Below are 13,534 nucleotides of genomic sequence, written 5' to 3'. Positions count from 1 at the left end.
AAGGGATGAGGGTAAGCAGAATCAAAGCTTGATAAGATTAGAAACTGGAGAGGCTGTGGGGAGAGCATTTCAGGAAGAAGGAAAATGTACACAAGTCAAGATAGAAAAGATGGAGGCCAACACGTACAAGATGTGCTAAGGAGCCATAAATGGACCCGTGTGACTAGACATGGGAGTTCAGGAAGAGAAGTCCTGGAAGAGTCAGTGGGAGGTCAGCTTTGTCAGGAGAGGGCCCTGAGAGACACCCATTGTCTTAGTCCACTTGGATTGCCATAACAAAATACCATACACTGGGCAGCTTAAACAATAGAAATTCATTTTCTGATCGTTCTGGAAGCTGGCAGTCCAAGATCAAGGTGCCAACATGGTCAGCTTCTGGCAAGAACTCTTCTTCTGGCTTGTAGCCTTCTTGCTATGTCCTCATATAGCATGAAGGGAGAGAGCTCTGGTGTCTCTTTCTCTTCACATAAGGGCAGTGATCCCATCAGTAGGGCCCTAACTTCATGACCTCATGTCAAGCTAATTACCTTCCAAAGGCGCCATCTTCAAACTCCATCACAATAGGGGTTAGGGCTTAAACATATAAGTTTGGAGGGGATACAGTTCAGCCAGTACTGAATGGTTAAGGAACCAGTCCTGCCTTAATGGAGTGGCCCAAAGAGATCTCCACTATCCATCCCTGCCATTCCTGAGGTTCCATTGTTCATTTAATAAATTGAATGAAATCCCAGAAATCAACATTTCCAATTGAAGGGGCTTTAAAGCCCAAGGGCAAGAGCAAAATAACCTTTTAATTTCTGAGATGAATGAACAAAGTAATTTTTGTGAGTGGTATCTTCTATTTCTACAGCAGCTATAAATCATACCTTTGGGAGCTGCACCATTTTACTTTTAAATGTACATTTTGAAAAGAGCACAGTCATTTCTTATTATGCTCCTTTTGTACAATTTCATTGCATTCATCACTCGTCAGAAAGTCCTGTTGATTCTACGGCAGGAAAACTATTTGTTATATTTACAGTTCAAGCGCCTACTGATTAGCACAGGCATTTTGCATTAGCTGATCGGGATGGTAGTACAGTCTTCTAAGATTTACAGCTTTCTCCATTTACCCATGGTCCATTTTTCATTATTTTCCAGCCTAGATTCCTTTCATTTGGTGCATTCTCTTAGGAATCATCCACAGTATGATGTTTTTATCCATTTGAAAAGTTTATGTCCATGTGCAAATGATTCAAGCCAAGATGGAGAATTCTGCCACCTGCTTTGCAGAAAGTTGTTGCTGCCTAAAGATTTGCTGGGCATGTCCCATTGATAGATAGTACAAATATACAGTGTTCATACTGGGTAAACTCCAGAGTATTACCATAGCTCCTGGCTATCGAATGACATACAAAAATATATGACTTGGGGACAGCTGAAATTGTTTCCACACTTTGAGCTCTGCTTCCATTAGACTGGTTCACAATATTAAATTGAATCCCAAGGTACTACTGATAATCATCAGCTGTTTTTCTTGGCCAGTCTCTTTGTTTAAATGTATTCTTTCATTATCCATGTGCTTTTGAAAAAAATGCGGAAAGAATGTTTTTAATTGCATAATCTGTATTCTGTCAGGTACTCCTTCTCTCTAGGAAGGTATATGGAAACTTACTTTACTATTTTCATTTATCCTGCTAGTGTAGTATATTGATGAGAGAACTGAGGTCCAATAGTGTAAAACAAGACATGAAATATTGATTAATTCTTTTTTAAAATTCCCTTTCTGCTCCTGAGTATAGAAGATTTCAGAAACTGCTGCCAATATTGTGCTCTCCAATAAACCTCCATTGTTGGGAGGGTCTGGATCTTCTCTGGGCTTTGATGAATGATTATTATGCTTTTGAAATTTTTGCTTGGAATGCCCCAGGCCTTGTTTGCATTGGCTCATAGAAGAAATGAATTAGAAACAGTAGAACCAAAGGCCCTGAAAGGACCCATTCCCTGAAAAGGAGGCAGCCACAAAGATGGAGGCAACTGGCCTCCTTATCCTTGTTCCCTGACACTTGCTTCCCTTCCTCATTGTACATCCCCCATTGCAGGCTAGGCCTTACCCTTTGGGTTTAGGCCAAATGAATCTGCTGATTCCTAGGGCTGTGTTGAAATGTAAGATAACAATTTAGCCTTGACCAAACCTGAATGGCTTCAGATAGACTTGTCAAGAAGGAGAAGGAAGAAAGATGCTTGGCTGGTGAGGAAAGCCAGTGGGAAGTGAGCAGGCAGAGTGGGAACTGTAGATAAGGAGAGCCAGGAGAGCCTGGATTTGGGGTCAGAGACATCCCCATGGCAAACCCTCCTGAGCCAAAGACTATACACCAGGGAGTCAAGAAGTTTACTGCCCTCTTAGGGCTCAGGGGCACTTGGAACAGAGAGGAATCTGGTGAAATGTGAAAGAGAACTTATTACACAGGACATGCCCCACAACAGAGAATTATCTCATCTAAAAATGCTGAGATTAAAAAATTCTAATATAGAGAAAGTGCTATTATTTTGCCCATCAAAGGATAAGCTTCTTGAGTTCAGAAAGCAAGTCATTGAGCTAATTGTGCTCAATAATTAGAGCATCCTGTGTATAGATAATAAATTCAATGTAATTCAGTTTCCTTTTGAAAAGTAACCATTTCTGTTTCCTCAGTTCCTCCCCTGAAATTATCCCACAGGGAAATGTCACTCACTAGAACGTTTCTGCTCGCCAGGCAACAGGAGAAAAATGCTTCGTAATATGTTTCCGGAAACAAGAAGATCAGGGAGCATGCTCAGAAGCAAGGGTGCAGGTGAATGAAGGATGTTGACAGCCACAGATATTGAGACTGGTAGAAATAAGGCCAGCATGACAGACAACGAATCCCTGTGGCCATGTGATGGCCTTTAGACATCAAGGAACAGGGGTAGACATCAAGGGGCATGGTAGCTTATATTTTATTGGTAATAAACTAGATGAAAGATCATATTTTAAATGCTATGCCTTCAAGCATGTGCTACATCAAGGTGTTGACAGCATCATTTTTCCAAGAGATGAGCAAGTAAATTTAAGCAGTTTCCAAGTGGTAAGTATCTTGATTACCAAGGAGCAGTGGGATGCGCAGCTTGGCCGGTGGAAACAAGTGATTGATAGCTTCCTTTTAACACTCCTGCCTTTATTTTCCCCTGCATGGCTCATTATTCTGCTGCATTAATTTAAGCTTTCCTGTTGTACTGAATTAAGGGCTTAAATTCTTTCATCATCCCTGTGGGACTCTTGATTGTTTATTTGTAGATGACAATAATTGTTTTTATCGATCCCCAAATGTGGAAGGTATAAAAAGTGCCATGGCTGATGGCCAGCTGGTACATAGTGCTGTGTGCATGAGTGACAAATTACAAGACAATATTTGGCCTCAGGGGAGACCCTTTTAAAATTTTTTAAGGCATCTGATAGTTATCACTAAGTCTCTCTAAGCTGAAAGCATAAACAACTTTATGTACATCAGCTCCAGTCTTTTTGTGGTTGTTTTTATTGAACCTCCAAAGGTCTACTTGGATGTATAATTTATACTTCCTCCTTTCTAGTACAACCACACAGCAGGAGAGTTTAGAAATGGTGCAGCTACAAGAATTCCCAGATACATTGTCATCCAGGCCAGTGAATTCCCTTAGGGACCCAGATCATCAGGGCATTTATTTAGAAGAATTCCTGCATTAATCTAGCAGCTGCTATTATTCCACTGCAAGTATCATTATATGGACATTAGCTCTGGGTATTTTGAGAAGAAACCACTTTGCTAGCCCCAGCAAGTATTATGGGTAGGAAACCTCACATGATTTCACATCCCAAATATATCAGAGGCACCAGGGGAAAAAATGCAACTGTCTAATTAAGTGCTGTTTGTAGGACAGGGCACTTGGGCAGTATGAACCTCCCAGTCTGAATGAAATGCAACACAGTTTGCTCGAAGAGATTTTGAGCTAATTATTATTTCTATCCAGAAACAAAATAAATCAGGTTAGGCTTAAAAGTAATCAATCAGAAATGTAAAAATATCCCTCTTAGGTGGTGAGATGGAAAGATCTTTGACCAGATGTCAAACCCTGAAATTCCTGGCCCTCTTTTCCTGTGGTAAAGAGAAGATAAATATTTAGAGGAATCACTGACAGTTATATCCGCTGGGGTTCTGTTCTGAAAGCCTGGCTGTTGAACTCTCAAGAATGAAACAGAATGAGCCAAGGAGCTTATTTTGCAGAGGAGGGGTCCATATGTCACACGAATGACCTCCACTTTATTCCGGGGCTCTAACACTATTGGTCCTTGACAGCAGCTCCGTGGAGGGACCAGCCCCTAGAAAAACACAGAAAAAGAAAAACGATTTGCCCTAATTTAGATTTTTTTTTTTCTCACTCAAATTAAACTTTACCCTCAATGCTGTGGTTGTGGCTTTGGTCTTAGCCATTCCAGCACCTTCCATGAGCAATCGCATGAAAGAGGAAAACATGGAGCTTCTCCCCCCAAAAGTTTAGTGACTGTAGCCACTACCATTGCCAGATAAAACTACACCCTTTCTATATACACCCCAGGCATTTAGTGGCATGCCCATCATACAAGTTTGCATTAAATGTGATCTGACTGATTAATATGCTTGTTAATTACCCATCCAACACACATGGAACATGGAACTGCCAAATGGCTAACGGTTAAAACAGATCGATTATTGAAGGTGATAATAGCTGAATCTTTTGATTTTAAAATTCAAAGACACTTAGTTCAACTATTTCACTTAAGAGAAAAGGATACAAAGATGACCCAAAGTGGCTAAATAAGTTGTCCAAAGCTTCACATTTGAGTAGTGACACAGCTGGAATGGGAAACCAGACATCCTCACTTCTGGTCTATACTGCACTTGGTACTGACTCTGAAACTCCGCTTTGTTACACTGTATTGTGATTTATTGTTTTAACATGTGTGCCTCCTCCAGTAGACCATGTGTTTTTTAAGAAAATATTCCATATTCATCACCAACTTCTAGCATAGCCAGTGGCACATAATGGGATCCCAATAAATGTTGAAAAAAATGAATAAACGGGTGAATATGTGAGACCTGTCTTTTCTCATCAGGTGCAAATAGATGCTGTAATTTTTAGTGATCTCTCCTAGTGCTTGGTCAGCCTAGTATTGAAGAAAGAGAGGATTGGAAGGTAGAACAAGTGGAAGGAAAAGGCAAGAAGAGGGAAAATATACAATTCAGCAGGAATAATAACTGGTAAAAATCAGTACATAGATACAATTTCTAGATTTGATTTGGGAGCTTTTAGTCAAGACTCATCTCTTCTGATCTCTCCCAATTTTCAAATGACTTTTTAAGCAGATGGTGCTTTAAGCAGTTCCCAACATTGCTGCTCCTCCTCAGACCCCAGAGTACAGGATTGACTGCAGGTTCCGCTGTATTTTAAGCAAAGTTGCTCTTTCATGTCTTTCCCTCCCTGTGGTACGTCTTCCCACCCATTTGGCACCCGTTCCTAACCTATGCTGCTGCTACTGTTCCTATCACAGAGGAAAGTGCATGTAACTCAATGTGATCCTGTTTCTGGAATGTTTTCCACTTAGAAGACACACCAGGAAATACAAAGAAAGTCAACTGACATAGTGGCATTTCAGACTCAGTGACAAATAGGCAGAGGGGGTGAATATAAATGCGCTGGGTTTGTTTCTCCTTGAAAATCAACCAAAGTCAATGAAAATAAAAGTTAAAAATACAGTTATCAACCCCCACTGTGAGTTTGTTGCTCCTGAAATGCTTGCCTGTTTAAGTGATTTGAGACTAAGCAGTGCCTGTTTAAAAAAAACCACAGGATTCAGGGGCCTAATTGTAGCACACTGATGGCTTGGTCCTGGAGAAGAGCAGCAAGGATGTTGGACATCAGTGGGAACGACTGCTGGCTGGAGGGCTGTACCACTGGTGAAGTGTTGGTTTAGGGGAGAAGAGCTGGCCGTGCTCTAGTTTACCAAGACATCTAGATGGAAGATAGGAAATTTAGTCTTTTTTAGAAGGTGGTGCTACACAGTTGCCAAACAACCTGGGGTGACCCAGATGCCCCTAAGGGGAGAGTTTTAAGGAGGTACATCGTCATCTGTTTTGGATGGATTGCGTCATCTTGACTAAAGACAATGTGGAGAGCAAGCTTTTCATCAAACATTCCCTTGAACCATTTGGAACTTGACAGAATCCTCCAGCTGGTACTTATCTAATTACTCTCCCCCTTCAGTTACTGTACTCCCATCTCTTCCTTAAACACATCAAGCACACTTCCTCATGCGTGTGATATGGAAAACATCCTGGAACACTCTTCTCTCATATGGTCTGTTGAGCAACTGGCATCTGTCGCTTATCACCAGAAAGAGGAGTCCAAACACTTCTATCCACTGAATCTTGGTACTGGAGTCACCAAAGAAAACACAACACAGTCAAGCACTGGATGGAAAAAATGCTATACTCACATAGAGAGGAGACAGAGCAAGATCAGCTCTAACAGTGAGCATCAGTCCCCCGCAGCAGCAGGTCCCTCCCAGCAGCTGACACAGGACTGTTGGCCTGCATGCAACCCCCTTGTGCCACAGCACAAAGGACCCATCCCCTCTTTGCAGGAGACAGATACAGCAGTGAGATTGGCCAGGTGCCATATGACACACTTATAGCAGAGCAAAAGATGCACATTGAGTGCGAAGCAGAGACAGATATTCCCACACAAGGTGATAAGCCCAGCACAGGCTGTGAGAACTCCTTGGTAAAAAAGCGTTGTGGGCCCAAGGCCCATTCTTATGTGACCCAGAGGGGGTTGAAAGACTGCCCACATGAGGCTGCCTTCCCGTTATGGCCTATGTGGTTTCTTCCCACTCACCTTCCCCCACCCCCCATCTTCCCCCAGATCTTTGCTTCTATTATCAAAAGGCCTTCCCTGATCAACCTTTATAGCATAGCCATCTCCAGATCCAATCCTCTGACCTCCATGAAGACAAAAGCCTTGGTTGTTTTGATAATTACTGTATCCACAGCATCTACAACAGTGATGGGCAGAGAGTAGTGTTGTATTCAATAAAAATGTGTTAAAGAGATTGGTAAGATGTCTTACAAAGGCAGACATAGAGAATGAACTTGAGGACATGGGGTGGGGGTGGCGAAGGGGAAGCTGGGACGACGTGAGACAGTAGCATTGACATATATACATTAGCAAATGTAACAGATAGCTAGTGGGAAGCTGCTGCACACAGAGAGATCAACTCAATGATGGGTGATGACTTAGAGGGCTGGGATGGGGAGGGTGGGATGGAGTCGCAGGAGGGAGGGGATTTGGGGGTATATGTATGAATGCAGCTGATTCACTTTGTTTTACAGCAGAAACTGACACAACAGTGTAAGGCAATTATATTCCAATAAACAGCTAAAAAAAAAAGTCTTGTCTCATGATGCATAGAAAACAGTGAAGGAAAACTTTTCAGATACTTGCACAGACCAGGTCATTCACCTAAACTGCATCCAATTTTCACTTAGAAACCCAGCAAGCCTCAGAGAAAGTGATATGTCCAGGTAAGTACGATAACACCATTATCATTCAGCTCCCATCAGGGCTCCAAGCAACTTTAGAAAACCTGTCCTCTGATACACAGCACTAATTTGTGATTTACGGAAAATCAAATGAATTGTTTTTCACCTGAAGGGAGCAGGATGATTTGACTCCAGATATTTGCCATATGGCTTCCCTGCCATACAACATAGCTTCTAGGCTTAAGGTAATAAGAGTGAGAGCATGCCTATAAGTTATTCAGAGATAATTCAAAATAAGTGCGTATCGTTAACAGATTGTCAAGTTTCCTTATGCTTTTTCCTGATAAGTGCTATGTTTTTGGTAAAAGGTGGCCCGTTTCTCAACACACTTTGCTGTTGCTCCGTGTGTGTCTTCCGTGTTGCTGTGTTTTGTCCGTGGTCGTTTGTTTTTGTTCCCCCTACAGAGTCCAGTCTGGCTCTTATCTCAGCACGGGGTGGTTTACCTTCATCCTGGCCAAGGATGCCTGTTACGGCATTCACGTCTACGGGATGATAAATGACACCTACTGCAAGTAAGATCACAGGAAATTATTTTTATGCATCTCCAATTCTGATATCTTGTCAAAATATCACAATTCATTTTAATACCATAAATCTGAGAAACAGATAAAGCAACAGTTATTTCCCGGCGGTCTTTGCTGACATGACATTTTATTGTCAGTGCATCAAGTTGTGACTTTTAGGGATGATGAAAAGAAAAATATTTACCACAGTCTAATGTCAAATGTGAGAAGGAACATTTTTCCCTCAGTCTGTGGCATATCAGGGACCTGTGGCTTGGAAATACAGAGCAAGTTCAGTGCTTATTTAATTTGCAAAGCAAGCTTGTCATTTCTGCTGCTCTCATGGTTGATGCATGGCTATCTACTCAATGGTTGTATTTGATCTTGAAGGACGAAATGTCCTGAAGCCTCGGAGAATCTGATACCTTAACGAGAATTCCTGGAAATTATATTTCACTACTAAGTGGGTAATCAGATCCTTATTTAAAATGGGTATGTTTATCCACAGTAACCCCTGCTGGTGGGATAGTTTCTAATTAGATAATAAAACAAACCTTCCAGCTTCATCAAGGTGATGAAATATATTTCCCTACCAACAATTGGCACAATATAATTCAGAGGGTGTTTTAATCGTATTGTCAAAATGGTAACTAAGCCACAATCTTCATAATCAAATATTTCTACCCTAACTATAAGCATAATGGAGCACAGATGAACCAAATATCTTACTCTGAAAAATCACTAAGCTTCTTCAAGCTCTGCAAAAGCAACCAAGTTATCCAAAATTGGTTTCCATTGTACGCCATTTCCTCCTTCAAAGGATAGCTATATGTTTGCATGTAATTGGTGGGATGTATAAATTTTATTTGATTTATTATAGCACTAAGGACCTAGTATGTCTTCCTAAAAGCTTTTATGTATAATAGCTTTTAACTGAGTTCATGGACAAGAATCATGCATGGGTTTGCAAGTAAATGCATTTGCTGGGCACGTAATGGATTCTTATAAATGAATGCTTCATTCTTCACCTCAGTTTTTCTCTCCTTTCCTTTTCTCTTTCCTAGGACAGAAGGGTATAGGAAAGTCCCCTACCATTACTATGAACAAGGAAGAGACGAGTGTGACGAATATTTTCTTCATGAACACGCCCCATATGGGGGGCATAGGTTTATCACTGAGAAGAAAGTGTTTGCTAAATGGGCCAAGAAACACAGGATAATATTTACACACCCAAACTGGACAGTGTCTTGATGTTGGCTTTGCTGACCTTGCCACCCCATTGGACATGATGGTGATCGACTGTGATGCTAAGGCTGCGGATGCGGGCGATGACAGAGCAACAGCGCTGCTCACGTCTGTACATTCTCAGATACGGGCGGGGGCTCTGCCAGGAACTTGAACTTGGGATTTCGTGGAGGGTGGTTGTGCTCATTACGTTCTTTCTGAAGGCTCAACATTACATACTGCACTTTATCATCTAACTGGAATTGAAGTGAAGGCCAGTAACATGACAACAGTAACCAAATGGGAAGATTATCCTTCAAGATAGCTGCCCAGAATTCTTGGACAGTGAGTAACATCCGGAAGCCCTGGAATTTGGCCTCACAAGGCAAGGTGATTGACTCTGCTGTCTCTTTTGAACCTGAGCAGCTCCGCCATCCTGAAGAATGAGTGATTGTCAAACACTGACCCAAGAAAGGCTCTCTGGGTAATATGGTCTTGCCAAAGTCACTCATTGGCCTTGGGTCAGGAAAGGAATCTCTTCCTGACTTACCATTTTCCTGCAGTACCTCCAGCAGCTAAAGCCTCAGGCCATTTCCAAATTAACAAGGAAGCTATCTTGGACATCCTACCCATCAGGATTACTTGACTATCTCAAACACTTTATTCAGAATGGGCCAACTAGCAAATCTTGATGAATTTCTGCTCTCATCACTCCATTCTTGTTACCCCCCAAAATATAACTAAACATATTACTAGAGTGATCTGTATTAATGTTTAGTTATTTTTGGTTGAGTCCTAAATATTTCAGAAAGCTATTTCACATGCAAGATACCAACACTGTAGTAACATATACTGTGAAAATATTCTTAAAACATAGTCAAAAGGGTTTACTAACTCTGCTTCAACATCCAACAACACAAAATTATATGCTTTTTAAAATCATGAAACAGGGAAAACAAAGCATATTTTTACATCAATTTGTATCCTACCATACTTCATAATATATATTTGTATATTCAAATTTCTATTTTATAGGCTCAAGATGTGTCTCTCCATACATTACATTATCATTGCCAAGTGCCAACTGTTAGACGTGAAGAGGAAATGATTCCTTGTATTTAACCTGACCAGAGCTTTTGCCTTCTGGGGGTTTATTTTCCCCAGAGTGTATCAGTTGCTATACCATAATAACAACAATAATAATGACCTTGATGTCCAAAGTGCTTTGTCATATAGAGTCCTTTCACATACGCTGTCCCATATGGTGCCTGTGACCACCCAATCGGGCAGTTGCCTACGCATTCTGACATATTAGCAGATGATCTCTAATTTGTTAATTGCTCTGGTATATGCAGATTGTTCCCCTTGCTAATATTTGTATAGAATAGCATTTATGTAGACTAGTAACCAATTGATTTCAGTGCCAAATCAATGTATTGTATTAGGATTTGCAAAAAGTATCCCAAGGATGGCCCTGGCCATAAACTAGGAATCCTGTGAACATAGGTACTTTAGATTCTTTTTTTCGTGGCTCTATTTAGGTGGCAAAACAACGAGGTAGCAGAGATGACAGGAAGGAATAAAAGCAAAGAAATACAGTTTCTTGTCTCCATCTTAAGATTACTTTGTTCTCCATATATTCATTGCTCATTAAATATTAGAGGATTGATTTGCTGAGAGAGTAGCCGAGAGACCAAAAACATCCTTACCAATGACTCAGAAGACAGAAGCTGGGCTTAACTTACAGCCTGTTTTGGAGGCTGGAAGTGATGATGCAGTTCACCTTGGGAGCGCTTTGCAGGTCTCTACCAGTGCTTAGTCCCATGATTGGCTGTCTTTAAAATGGGCCATCTTGGGCAAAAGCCTCTTCCCTGCTCTCTTCTGCCATTTTAATACCTCAATATTCACATCGATAAAAATGACCAAGTGCCACTTCCATTGTTGGAATTATTATCGTTGTTATTCTTTTGTTGTTTCCTTATGTGATTTTCAATTCTTTGTATGTTAGTTTTTGTGAGCTAATGATGGATAGAAATGCCCACTCAAAGAAAAATAAACAGATGAAAATGTCAAAATTGTAATACAGACTATTTTTTCCCCCCTGTTGTCATACAGAAATTCCACTTTTAAATAAAAAGGAAGCTTGGTTATCAGCGTGTTTCAGGGAATGACATAGTGTAATTTATTTAGTTTTCTGGTAAATGGATGACCACCCCTATTTGTTTTAGCCCTTACTAATGAGAAACTTTGGAAAACATCCTTGCTCTCCTGTCTCTTTGTAGTGCTCTCTGATGGAGATTTTTGCAGAGCCCTGTATCCCTCACTCTGTGATGGTAGGTGTGTATAGAATAGACAGTGTTTCCTTTGGAGGGCTAAAGGGGAGACCTCCCCTTCCCTCCCTTCTCTTTTTTTCCCTTAACTAAACCCCAGCTCTACACTTTTTATTGTTGTCTCTTATCTCTTTTTTTCTAAAATTGGGAAACAAAAACCAGATTATCCTTAATGTGGAGACCTAATTGAATGTATTCCAGTGTCATCATCATTTTGATGGAATCACATGACTGACTTTTCTCTGCAGTCTTAATGTTCTCTACTTCCATTTCCTGTTCTTCTTTACCCTCAGCTTCCTAAAGCTAGTAGAAATATAAAATCTAATTTCTCCCATGCTGAGAAATTTTCCATCTAAGGTTTACTGATAAAGAATGGTAAAGGAAAAATGCAAGGAGAGAACTTTGTAGTGCAAATTTCTGGTCCACTTCACAGGTTCTAGTCAACTGAGATTTCATCCAGCACCTAAACACTGGAAAATTTAACTGAACTTATTCATCACTATTATGTTATCCCAGAAGTTAATTAATATCTGTGAAAAATTAAGGTATTTCAATACCATCCAAGGCTCTAGGCAAATGGACTGGAAAATGGCCACAATTTTCTGAAATCCACATAAAAATATGCAAGCTAAAAATAATAAAGTAAATATATTTTTAATTCTGCAGAATCCTTGATAAAAAGCAAGAAAATTTTAAAGAGGTTTTAAAATGAATGTTTGAATCCTTTCTAAGTTAGCCTAGTGATAAGTACTAATTATTTATATTGTTATGATGGTAATGTGAATTAGAAACCTTTTAGAATATACAATTTTACATTGTCATCAAACCTATTAAAGAGAAAACAATTTGGGTGGACATTTGTATAAATGCACAGAGTCCCTGTGTGTGTGTGTTTGTGTGTGTGTGTGTGTACAAAGGTATACATGCAATCCTATATTTCTCACGGATGTGTATGAATCACAGAAAATCTATTTTAGACTTTATCTGAAATTTGTTGGGTTACATTTTGAATCCTGAAGGAAAAAGGAAATCCAGATTAAATGTACTGATTGCTAAGAGTACATAAAATCGTATTCAACAGCTGGCCAAAAGAATAAAGCTAGAGAAGCTGCTAAATCTAGAACTGAGGACACAATTAGATGCCACAGTTGTCACAAATCAGACCTGGAAGTATAGCAATCTGTATCGTAGGCTGTGCTGATTGCAGCTCAGCTAAAGTCACATTGAAAAACAGTGCGTCAAGTTCCATTCACACTGATGTGAATGAACATTGGTCCCCCTATTCAAATAAGCCTGTCTTTACTGTAAGCAAACTCAAATTTGCATGATTTTTATTATATGGCTAGAGAACTGTGACCATTGTGGAAAAGAGAAAATTATATAAGGAGATTTCTCTTTGAGAATTTGGAATGAATCAGCTCATGTGGGAGCAAGAGTCTGAACTGGGGACTTTGCTGACCTTCCCAGAAGTATAAAGCCACCAGAAGAGAATTACTCATGACTTCCTTAGGAAAAAAACAACACTAAGGTTCTTCACCTGGTGGTGTTAATTGGATGTAAATTATAAGCTCAGATTAATTTCAATAAGCAAGAAAATATAATCAGATGGCTCACTTTTTTTTAAACAACAACATACCTATCTAGTGTTTAATGTGGCATATCAAATGCAAAGAACAAACTCTGCTATCCAGTGGCAGTTGTTTGCATGTCTTAGTAGAATAAATGATTTATGGTCCCAGGGCCAAGAGGGAAAAATACTTTTCCCTCAACTGTGGTTTTAAGAGGCAAGACCTCATCATTTTAATCGTATACATAGATCCCATGACTGAAGGAGCCAGTGCTAGCCTTTGTAAATTGTCTGGAC

General features: G+C 40.2%; 1 protein-coding gene across 4 annotated transcripts in view; it reads left to right on the top strand.

Annotated features, from left to right (window-relative positions):
• Positions 1 to 13,534, top strand: part of ST6GALNAC3 (ST6 N-acetylgalactosaminide alpha-2,6-sialyltransferase 3) — a 636,206-nt gene that overhangs the window by 520,480 nt on the left and 102,192 nt on the right. Inside the window, exons 4-5 of one of the 4 annotated variants that reach the window (XM_057715870.1) lie at positions 8,018 to 8,125; positions 9,181 to 9,467. The exons of 1 other annotated variant lie outside the window; for it this stretch is intronic. In XM_057715870.1, coding sequence (XP_057571853.1) covers positions 8,018 to 8,125; positions 9,181 to 9,367 — 295 coding nt within the window. In that variant the 3' untranslated portion in view covers positions 9,368 to 9,467. Of the gene's footprint in view, positions 1 to 2,674; positions 2,744 to 8,017; positions 8,126 to 9,180; positions 9,468 to 13,534 lie in introns of those variants that run through there. 2 more of the 4 variants (XM_057715879.1, XM_057715895.1) reach the window with 2 other exon arrangements.

The sequence above is a fragment of the Hippopotamus amphibius genome, chromosome 1 (genome assembly GCF_030028045.1).
Source record: "Hippopotamus amphibius kiboko isolate mHipAmp2 chromosome 1, mHipAmp2.hap2, whole genome shotgun sequence".
Lineage (NCBI taxonomy): Eukaryota > Metazoa > Chordata > Mammalia > Artiodactyla > Hippopotamidae > Hippopotamus > Hippopotamus amphibius.
This window is presented reverse-complemented; position numbering and strand designations above follow the sequence as displayed.